Genomic DNA, 11,657 nt, shown 5'->3' on the forward strand with positions numbered 1-11,657 from the left:
GGGCCTCATGATAGTGTGAAAAGCAGTTCTTGTTGCCAGTTGTGATGCAGCATAATGTTATTCTACTGAACAGAGCAATGCTATTTGGAGACAACTCAGGGTAGCATGTCTTATTTCTTCATGTGATTCCCAAACCAAACCATTGTTTACTTGGAGAACTCTTCAGGGTGACTTTTTCAGAGAGTGAATTAGTCTGTTTACTTTGGGACACATGACTTGAATTAATGTTCTACTTAAATAATGAAACATGCATGAAATTCAAATATTTTTTAGGTGAAATAAACCTCAGCAAAAACATTTTTGATTTAGGAAGGATTTAATCTTTGTTTTTTAACAGACATACAAATATATTAGAACATTATGTTGTTGCCCAATAAAAATGATTTAAAAAAACATTGTGCCTTAGGGGATTCCAGTTGCCTAATGGAGACTGCATTTTAAAAACATTAGGCCCAAAAATAAAAATGTTGGCTATCTAAAATTGGAGACGTTATACACTGCAAGAAAAATGCATACTAAAAAAAATAAGAAAAAAAGCCAGTGGGGTGAGAAAATGTTGCTTGTAAAAAAGTCTAATTCAGGCACAGCTTTATCTTAGAAGAAGACAAGATTTTTAAAGTGTCAAAAAGAATGTCAGGCTTGTATTCATTTGTCATGTGTCTGAATTAGACTATGTGGCTTGTTTTCAGAATTGTCTGTTTTGTTACTAACAACAACTTCTCACCCACATTGGCGTAATCTCCTCATTTAAAGTTTTTTTAACTTACTTCTGAGGAAGCATTTTTTCGACCATGCTAAATGTGATTGATCGCTGTGTTCTGCTTTTCCTTGGGGCTTTTCAAGCCTAGTATTGTTTGGTGAATTGTGTTTTTTGTTGAACAGTATCACATGATACACTGTGTCACAAACCTGTGGCTGAACACGATTTGTTTTAGTGTGCCTGGAAATGAACATACAGAAAAACCCTGGTATTGTGGACAGTTATCCCTCGATTATTGTTTTGTTTTAAAATACATAAAACACCTTATTATTCCTCTCACACATTTCACATCACATAAAGGCTCAAGTACATTAGTAAAATAATTAAGTTGATGAATGAAATCAACAGGCCAGTCTCAAGGTGTGGCTTTTGTCGTGTTGGGAATTCTAATCCCTTTTGTGCACTCTTGACTGCATGGCAATGATGGTCCTTGTCCTTAGTGGTTGTAAGCTATATGAACCTTGAGGTACTTATGTCTCCATTGATGTGAATTAGGACGTGTTCCTTCTGCTTCCTAAAGACAACAATCATCTGCTTTATTTTGTTTTGTGAGAGGTTGTTTTCCATTCACCTGGTAGAATCCACCCAATGGACTCTACCAGGTGGCTTATCAACTGTTCAATCAGACAGAACCTACATTTGAAAAAGTTTACTACATATTTTAAAACATGTTATTATTTGCAACATCCTTTATACGTCTATGTATATACACATATATGCATCAAGCCTAATTTATGAGGTCTCCATAACAAAACTGACCTCTGTGTGGGGACTTCAATGATTCAACATTCATACCATTCAGGTTCCCGGGTGCTTCTGTGATGCCTGATGCATGGCGGTCTGCTGGAGGTGAGTATCCCAGTTTGCGCTGCAACTTGTCAAGCGGAGGGAGCGATGGGATAGAAAATGGGGGATATGGAGAGGAAATTTAAGCAGAGCTGGCGAATTTCTGGATTTATTTATAGTTGTAGATCAATTATCGGTAAAGAGAAAACGCGTTGTTAGGAATCGACTATTGTTGTTACCGACGAGAGTAACCCCGTTGCTTTGCAAATGTCTGATTCGAGCCCAAACGTGTTGTAGCTTCTGAATGAGGCCTCGTTGTATTGCCACTGCTGCGCGCTTTAGTTCATGAGATGGTTAGCCGCCTTCACCTTTCAAAAGACATTACAGACATACTTCGTCGGAGTTATCGCTCTAGTTAATTTACGGGTCTATTGTTGTTAATATCTAATTAAGTTGTAACAGCACTTACAAAAAAAAATACTTACTGAAGCTACCGAGTTAACCTTTTTCATAGCATCAGCAATAGCTAGCCAGTTGTTAGCCAACTTTGCCGTTCAGTGTAAGCGTTGTTAGCATGTATGCTAGCTAACATGTTACCTAGCTGTCAGTGTCACCCGCACTCTGAAGTTTGTGAACCAGTTATTATTCCATTTGTCTTTTGAGTAACTAGTTAACTTGATAAACTTTATTGCCCAATGCTGTACCTTGAAGACAAACGATATTTCGAAATATTATCACGGAAGCAACCTACATAGAACATAATTGAATTTACTTTCGAAGATTACGGAAGCAGCCATATTTGGCTTCAGCGACTTTTACACCCTCCCACTGAAATTAGAAGTGGGGATCTTCAACGTTGTCCTGGTCACAACACTTTGGAATACACACAATGATCGCGTACTGCTTTTACCATGAACCTTTTATTACCAACTTGACCTGAAGCTGATAGCCATGCCCTTTGACAGTAAACCATGGTCTACATGAACTGTAGTTTCACATGTAAATGGCACTACACTGCTGGTTTACTGTCTTCATTGGAAACGTGTCCCATGAATCTCTGTTGTATTTGCAGGTGCCTATCATTGTTCAGAGAATAATGCGTCGAGTAGATAACTAAATAACATTTTTATGACTCGGCTAATATTATCGAAGATATTCTCTGTTTTTACCAGCCATTCAACCAACCAAAACCGGAAACTAGCGCTTCCTCCGTGACTAAACTGGATATGCACTTCCACCTTTCATATTTTGGTTCAAATAAAGATGTTTTAATAACATTTATAAATAATAAACTCAAACATACAATGTGTCATAATTATTCCGCACACCTGTTCTTTTTCAATTGAAGTAATACAAAAGTAATAGATAAATAGTAAAAGTAAAAGATTTTTTCCCCAAAAGTATCTGTAATCTGATTACAATATTTTTGTTGGTAACTGATAACAGTTACTGATTTTTCATTACATCATTGGTGTTATGACATAACACCAGCCAACCAAGATGACCTAACCATGCTACGGAGCAAGATGTTAGGACAAAGCTACACTCTTATGAACAATGAATCCCAGCAGTGCGCCAGATTGTGGAGCTCCACGTCAGTGTCTGTTGCACAGCTCTCAACATCTGTCCCTACGGATGACGTGTCAGTAGCTCAGTGTGTCTGTGTCCCTGTGATTGGCAGATAGACCATCTGTAGCTGAGAAATGGAGAGTTTGGGACTGCAGGCGGTGGCCCTCTCTGATGGCTCCACAGCCTATATCGAACAGGCCATCAAAGGTGAAACCCTCACATGTTCAACAGACAACACACTGTTCACACCACCTTCATGTCCATCATTATATCGGCTCCCATCGATGTCATCAATTGAAGTTATTTCTCACTCCTAGATGGTAACCTAGTGGAAGGCGATACTATTCAGTTGGAGGATGGAACTACAGCCTACATACAGCAGGTCACTGTACAGGAGAAAGGTCTGTCTTTAACCCCGGGACAGAATTTCTTCGGGGCTGGTTTGGGAGGAACCGTTTGTGTTCCATAAACCCAGGTCTCTCCTGATGCTGGCTGTCCTCCTGTCTTCTCCCCACAGAGCCTCTGCCGTTCGAGGATGGCCAGGCAGTGCAACTGGAGGATGGCAGCACTGCATACATCCATCACACACCCAAAGGTATAACATTACACCTGGGAATGCCCAAATACATCAATCACACACCCGAAGGTATAACATTACACCTGGGAACGCCCAAATACATCAATCACACACCCGAAGGTGTAAAATTACACCTGGGAACGCCCAAATACATCAATCACACATCCGAAGGTATAACATTACATCTGGGAATGCCCAAATACATCAATCACACATCCGAAGGTATAACATTACACCTGGGAACGCCCAAATACATCAATCACGCACCCGAAGGTATAACATTACACCTGGGAACGCCCAAATACATCAATCACGCACCCGAAGGTGTAAAATTACACCTGGGAACGCCCAAATACATCAATCACACATCCGAAGGTATAACATTACATCTGGGAATGCCCAAATACATCAATCACACATCCGAAGGTATAACATTACACCTGGGAACGCCAAAATACATCAATCACACATCCGAAGGTATAACATTACACCTGGGAACGCCAAAATACATCAATCACACACCCGAAGGTGTAACATTACACCTGGGAACGCCCAAATACATCAATCACACACCCGAAGGTGTAACATTACACCTGGGAATGCCCAAATACATCAATCACACACCCGAAGGTATAACATTACACCTGGGAATACCCAAATACATCAATCACGCACCCGAAGGTATAACATTACACCTGGGAACGCACAAATACATCAATCACACACCCGAAGGTGTAAAATTACACCTGGGAACTCCCAAATACATCAATCACACACCCAAAGGTGTAACATTACACCTGAGAACGGCCAAATACATCAATCACACACCCGAAGGTGTAACATTACACCTGAGAACGGCCAAATACATCAATCACACACCCGAAGGTGTAACATTACACCTGGGAACGCCCAAATACATCAATCACACACCCGAAGGTATAACATTACACCTGGGAATGCCCACTCTTCCTTCTATTCTGGTAAGACCCAGTTTACACTGTTCTGTGAAGGGAGTAGTACATAGCGTTGTATGAGATGTTTTCAGTTTCTTGGCAATTTCTCATGTGGAATAGCCTTAGAAACTTGGATTAGCAAACCCAACGTGTCATTGGAACACAGGACTGATGGATGCTGATAATGGGCCTATGTAGATATTCCATTATAAGTGATCAGTTTTCAGCTCCAGTACAATTGTAATTTACATTAACAATTTCTACACTGTATTTCTGATCAGTTTGATGTGCTTTTCATTTGAAAACAAGGACATTTCTAAGTGACCCCAAACTTTTGAACAGTGTACATTCTCCAAACACCCAAATGTGTAATATCACACCTGGGGACTGATACTGTTCACCTTGTAGGAAAGGCTGGCTTTGGGGAAGGCAATAGGGGGACTGACTTTGTAGTGAGAGGGCAACATTAGTGGGGTGGGGTTTGTATTTTTAAGCCCATTTAGTGTGGCAGGGTTTGTAGTTTTAAGCCCATCTAGTGGGGTGGGGTTTGTAGTTTTAAGCCCATCTAGTGGGGTGGGGTTTGTAGTTTTAAGCCCATCTAGTGGGGCGGGGTTTGTAGTTTTAAGCCCATCTAGTGGGGCGGGGTTTGTAGTTTTAAGCCCATCTAGTGGGGTGGGGTTTGTAGTTTTAAGCCCATCTAGTGGGGTGGGGTTTGTAGTTTTAAGCCCATCTAGTGGGGCGGGGTTTGTATTTTTAAGCCCATCTAGTGGGGTGGGGTTTGTAGTTTTAAGCCCATCTAGTGGGGCGGGGTTTGTAGTTTTAAGCCCATCTAGTGGGGTGGGGTTTGTAGTTTTAAGCCCATCTAGTGGGGTGGGGTTTGTAGTTTTAAGCCCATCTAGTGGGGTGGGGTTTGTAGTTTTAAGCCCATTCTCCTGCAATTCTATGTTGGTTCTTAACATGGGGCGTCCATGTTTGCTAGACAGAATACAAAACAAATTATTTTCTTGCCACAATATATGGAATATTGCTCTTTAAATGTTTAAATGTATTAGGTGACATTGTGGTAAATATTTTCCTCCATGAATTGAAGTGTGAATTCTGGAAAGATGATGTTCTGGTAAAATGGTTTCAAGCATAATGACCGTTCTTTTAAGCTACTTTATCAAGCATTTTTGTGCTGTATTAACATGGAGAGATGGAGAAAATGTTCCAGATATGAGTGCCTTCTGCAGTTCATGAGGAGCTGAGGCAGTGGTAGATCACAGGACCAATATGGGACGTTTTCAACCAGACAAATTCTATCTTCACTTTTGAACAGTTTATCTTGGTTGCAATGGAATGACTGTGCTAATGGCTCCCATAGGCCCAGTGAAAGGCTACCGTTACATTTCTCCACAGTTGAAATGACTATGGGAGAATAGCCTAAAGGCATCGTAATGACAAACCAGTATAAATGCACAAACATTAGCACAGCTTTGGGCAGTCGTCGCCCTGTTGTCCAGTCAAATGTGACTTATTATTACCACCACAAAGGATGGAAGGAAACTGATCTCAAATGTTTCAAACCATACCACATGACCTCTGACCCCCAACCCTGACAGACGGATATGACCCCAGCGCAGTGGAGGCGGTGCAGTTGGAGGACGGTAGCACGGCATATATCCACCACCCCTCCTGCCTGCAGGCCGGCAGCACCATCCTGTCTCTGCAGCCAGGGGGCGCCCTGGGGGAGCTGTCTGCAGATGACACTGTTGATCCGGACACCATCACCACCTTAGAGAACTACGCCAAGGTGGGTCTGTCTGTATGTATGTCTGTCTGTCTGTATGTGTGTGGACCTGAACACCCAGCACCACCTTAGAGAACTACGCCAAGGTGGGTCTGTATGTCTGTCTGTATATCTGTGGACCTGAACACCCAGCACCACCTTAGAGAACTACGCCAAGGTGGGTCTGTCTGTATGTATGTCTGTCAGTCTGTATGTCTGTGGACCTGAACACCCAGCACCACCTTAGAGAACTACGCCAAGGTGGGTCTGTCTGTATGTATGTATGTCTGTATATCTGTATGTATGTATGTCTGTCTGTATCTATGTCTGTCTGTCTGTATGTCTGTGGACCTGAACACCCAGCACCACATTAGAGAACTACGCCAAGGTGGGTCTGTCTGTCTGTGAACCCAAACACCATCACCACCTTAGAGAATGACATCGAGGTCTGTCTGTCTGTCTCTTCTCACCTTTCTTGTTTGAGTGCATTCATTCTGTATCTGTCTTTCTGCGGTCTTTCTCTTTCTTGCTGGTTTTTTCTCTCTCTGTGTCTCCCCCTCCCTCTCTCTCCTCCCTTTCCTTCCAAATAATAAACTGTTTACTTGTTGTGGTGAAATATACCATGTACTGCTTTACTGGTCGTAACTGATCATCTCTTCTGCCTAGATGACTGGGTCAGAGGTGGAGGTGGATGAGAACATGAGCAGTACCAATGGGCTTCAAGACATTGAGCCTATCGTACAGGTCATGGGGTCGTGGGGCCCCCCTAAGGGTCAGCAGACTGCTGAGAAGACTTTCCGCTGTGATCATGAAGGCTGTGGACGCCTCTATACCACAGCACACCACCTCAAGGTACCACACACATACCCCTTACCACACACACACATGTGAATGTTATAATAACGTCGTTCCTGTCTCGATGAGATGTGAATGTTATAATAACGTCGTCTCTGTCTCAATGAGATGTGAATGTTATAATAACGTCGTCTCTGTCTCAATGAGATGTGAATGTTATAATAACGTCGTCTCTGTCTCAATGAGATGTGAATGTTATAATAACGTCGTCCCTGTCTTGTCAGGTGCATGAGAGGGCTCACTCAGGTGTTAGACCATACAGGTGTGACGTGCCGACGTGTGGAAAGGCTTTCGCTACAGGCTACGGCCTGAAGAGCCACCTGCGAACACATACTGGTGAAAAACCATACAAGTGTCCTGAAGACATGTGCTACAAGGCCTTCAAAACCTCTGGAGACCTCCAGAAACATGTCCGCACACACACAGGTAGTAAGACACACACACAGTCCCCATCACTACCCTCAGTCAGGTGATCTCTCTGTCCACTGTCTGAAGCATGGGTCTTCCACCCGCTCCTGGGACCCCCAGCCTTCTCACAGTTAAGTTCTTGCCCTGAAACAACTCACCTGATTCAGCAGGTAAGGGCGTGTTAATTAAAGAGTTGATTCAGGTGTGCTAGCTCTGGGATACATCTAATAGATGGAATGGCTGGGGGGTCCCCAGGAGAGGGTTGAAGACCTGTGGTCTAAAGCTACAATCCCTCTGTCAGTCTCCTCCTCTTCAACTTCCCCTTTCTTTGTTCTGTTAGATTATATTCTTTCTGTTCAGGGCCTTCGAGGCTGTTTCCCCGTCTAGTACATCTAATCTGCTCCCTCTCTGTCTCTCTCTGCTCATCTGAAACTCTCAGGTGAGAAGCCGTTTAGGTGCCCGTTTGAGGGTTGCGGCCGTTCCTTCACCACCTCTAATATCAGGAAGGTCCATATCAGGACACACACCGGGGAGCGACCTTACATGTGCCACGAGCCTTCCTGCGGACGGGGCTTTGCCAGTGCAACCAACTACAAGAACCACATGAGAATACACACGGGTAAGACACTCGGAGCGCTAACACGACATGAGAATACACACGGGTAAGACACTCGGAGCGCTAACACGACATGAGAATACACACGGGTAAGACACTCGGAGCGCTAACACGACATGAGAATACACACGGGTAAGACACTCGGAGCGCTAACACGACATGAGAATACACACGGGTAAGACACTCGGAGCGCTAACACGACATGAGAATACACACGGGTAAGACACTCGGAGCGCTAACACGACATGAGAATACACACGGGTAAGACACTCGGAGCCCTAACACGACATGAGAATACACACGGGTAAGACACTCGGAGTGCTAACACGACATGAGAATACACACGGGTAAGACACTCGGAGCGCTAACACGACATGAGAATACACACGGGTAAGACACTCGGAGCGCTAACACGACATGAGAATACACACGGGTAAGACACTCGGAGCGCTAACACGACATGAGAATACACACGGGTAAGACACTCGGAGCGCTAACACGACATGAGAATACACACGGGTAAGACACTCGGAGCGCTAACACGACATGAGAATACACACGGGTAAGACACTCGGAGCGCTAACACGACATGAGAATAAACACGGGTAAGACACTCAGAGCGCTACACGACATGAGAATACACACAGGTAAGACACTCGGACCGCTACACGACATGAGAATACACACAGGTAAGACACTCGGACCGCTACGCGACATGAGAATACACACGGGTAAGACACTCAGAGCGCTACACGACATGAGAATACACACAGGTAAGACACTCGGACTGCTACACGACATGAGAATACACACAGGTAAGACACTCGGACCGCTACACGACATGAGAATACACACGGGTAAGACACTCGGACCGCTACACGACATGAGAATACACACAGGTAAGACACTCGGACCGCTACACGACATGAGAATACACACGGGTAAGACACTCAGAGCGCTACGCGACATGAGAATACACACGGGTAAGACATTCGGACCGCTACACGACATGAGAATACACACAGGTAAGACACTCGGACCGCTACGCGACATGAGAATACACACAGGTAAGACACTCGGACCGCTACACGACATGAGAATACACACAGGTAAGACACTCGGACCGCTACGCGACATGAGAATACACACAGGTAAGACACTCGGACCGCTACGCGACATGAGAATACACACAGGTAAGACACTCGGACCGCTACGCGACATGAGAATACACACAGGTAAGACACTTGGACCGCTAACACTGGAAAGCATCATGTGAAAGGGGTCAGATGGGATTGTTGGTTTCCCGTCGCGCTCTAGTGACCCCTGCATAGTGAAAAACTGAAGTGCTCTGTGTTTCTCTCCGCCTTGTAGGCGAGAAGCCTTACCTGTGCACAGTGCCCGGCTGTGGGAAGAGGTTTACGGAGTACTCCAGCCTGTACAAGCACCACGTGGTTCACACACACTGCAAGCCCTACACCTGCAACCACTGTGGAAAGACCTACCGGCAGACCTCCACGCTGGCCATGCACAAACGCACCACGCACGGAGACTTTGAGGCCACAGAAAATGGGGAAGGTATGCAGGCCCACACACACACACACACACACACAGACTTGTGTAATACATGCTAGTGGAGTAAGTGAAACAATGCCTGCCTGTTTTCAGAAGCGATGGATGACCAATCGCAGGCCTCCTTTCTGAATAGGACAGAACAGAAAGAGGACGTGTTGGATTCACAGGACATCATTGGTTCTCAGGTAGTTATTAACAGTGTCTGGGCTGGTTGGAGAAGGGCAGACAGTGATAATATTTGATCATGTAGAAGCTGCCTCCTGTAACAGTGGGACAGCCACGAGGCCAAAGGTTGGCCGGGAAAAGAGCTCGGGGAGAGATGTATGTTTTGAGCCTCGCATGAAGCCAGTAGAGTGTGCCGAGAGGCAGGGTGACATGGGAGACCTGGGGAATGTTGAACCCCAGACAGTCTGCAGTGTTCTGGTTAAGTTGCAGGGGATTGAAGGCACAGGTGGGTAGCCCAGCCAAGTTGCAAGGAGAGTTGTTTGCAAGCTTTTCTTTAACCCCGTCTAGGTAGGTCTGTTAGGTGGTGTGTCTCCTGACTGGTTCCTGTCTTGACAGGTGGGTTTGTCAGCAGAGGATCTACAGGCGCTCGGCACAGCCATCACCATGGTAACACAGGACGGCACAGCCATCTCCCTGCCGAGCCACCAGACTGACATGGCCACCATGGGACACCACCACATCACCATGGTAACAGAGGAGGGCAAGGAGCTGCAGCCGGTAGGTTAAACACACTCTCTCTCACACACACACACTTTAGACTTCAGTAGGTTATCAGTATGTTATTTGATCTTCCGTATCCACTTTGTCGTGCTGTCAAGTTGATCATCATGTAAAGTTCATCGTTGTTCTCCAGGTTGCCATAGTGACGTCGGAGGGTATCATGACAGGCAGCTCTCAGGGCTCGGGGCCCCACTACCAGCAGGTGGCGCTCCTGGCCACAGCTAACGGCACCCAGATCGCTGTTCAGGTCAGTGCCAACCCAGAGATGAACAAACCTTCAAAGGGGCCCTCTGAACTGTCTACTGTGAGTTCTGTGTTTGTTTGTAGCTAGAGGAGCAGCATACGTTGGAGGAGGCCATCAGCATGGCGACAGCTGCCATCCAGCAGGGAGGGCTGGTTCAGGACGAGGACACGTTAGACGGGGGCTGCTGACACCTACCCCCAACCTCTACCTGGGTACGACACAGAGCCCGCCTCAAGGAGCTCCAACCACCAGCACTCCAGGAGACTGTCTCTGGCCACGGAGTGGGCAGAACTCATCTCAGAGCTCCTAACCAATCGGAGAGCATGGGAATCTGAGAAGCTGTTGTCATGGAGACTTGGTTTTGAATGTTCAGATGTGAGCATGAGCAGGTCTTTGTTTGTTTTTAGCCCCAGTACAGTAGCTTACTCTTCCTGCTGCTTCCGGGAAGCAGCACTCGCACTAACCTAGCTCCAGCCTTCATAATCACAAAACATAAGCGCTAAATGCCATGTAATAATCATGACACAACAACTCATTTCTCTGACTGCAATGACTTTTCCAGGAAACAGTACTGTGTACTTCTGCGTCTACTCACAAAGCTCAAAAACTCTGGTCAAGGTTTGGTTTGGAGAGCACCTTCTTGAGTTCAACTGAAACATTGGTTAAACAATTCAGAGATGGACTGTCGATCCAAAGAGCTATAAGTTGCCTTGCCTACATCATTAAAGGGTTCACTGTGAGCAATATCGTGCTGTGACATTTATCTGGATCTGTGATGAAGTTGCAGAGGTGTACATTTGTCAATAAATAGCTTTACCTCTGA

At 45.3% G+C, this 11,657-nt stretch overlaps 1 protein-coding gene across 5 annotated transcripts; it reads left to right on the plus strand.

Moving 5' to 3' along the window:
- Window positions 1-1,510: 1,510 nt before the first annotated feature.
- Window positions 1,511-11,657, plus strand: znf76 (zinc finger protein 76). 5 transcript variants are annotated; one of them, XM_010880892.4, is made up of 13 exons: window positions 1,511-1,609; window positions 3,228-3,322; window positions 3,433-3,516; window positions 3,633-3,710; window positions 6,247-6,437; window positions 7,080-7,265; window positions 7,493-7,694; window positions 8,116-8,295; window positions 9,664-9,867; window positions 9,958-10,049; window positions 10,426-10,587; window positions 10,724-10,837; window positions 10,918-11,657. In XM_010880892.4, the coding sequence occupies exons 2-13, from the start codon at window positions 3,250-3,252 to the stop codon at window positions 11,020-11,022; spliced, it is 1,671 nt and encodes a 556-aa protein (XP_010879194.1). In that variant the 5' UTR covers window positions 1,511-1,609; window positions 3,228-3,249; the 3' UTR covers window positions 11,023-11,657. The 5 variants fall into 5 exon arrangements, with proteins under 5 accessions (XP_010879194.1, XP_010879195.1, XP_019911492.1 ...); XM_010880893.4 differs by having other exon boundaries at window positions 1,558-1,609; window positions 3,232-3,322; XM_020055932.2 differs by lacking the exon at window positions 1,511-1,609 and adding an exon at window positions 1,622-3,140.

The sequence above is a fragment of the Esox lucius genome, chromosome 17, assembly GCF_011004845.1.
Source record: "Esox lucius isolate fEsoLuc1 chromosome 17, fEsoLuc1.pri, whole genome shotgun sequence".
Classification (NCBI taxonomy): domain Eukaryota; kingdom Metazoa; phylum Chordata; class Actinopteri; order Esociformes; family Esocidae; genus Esox; species Esox lucius.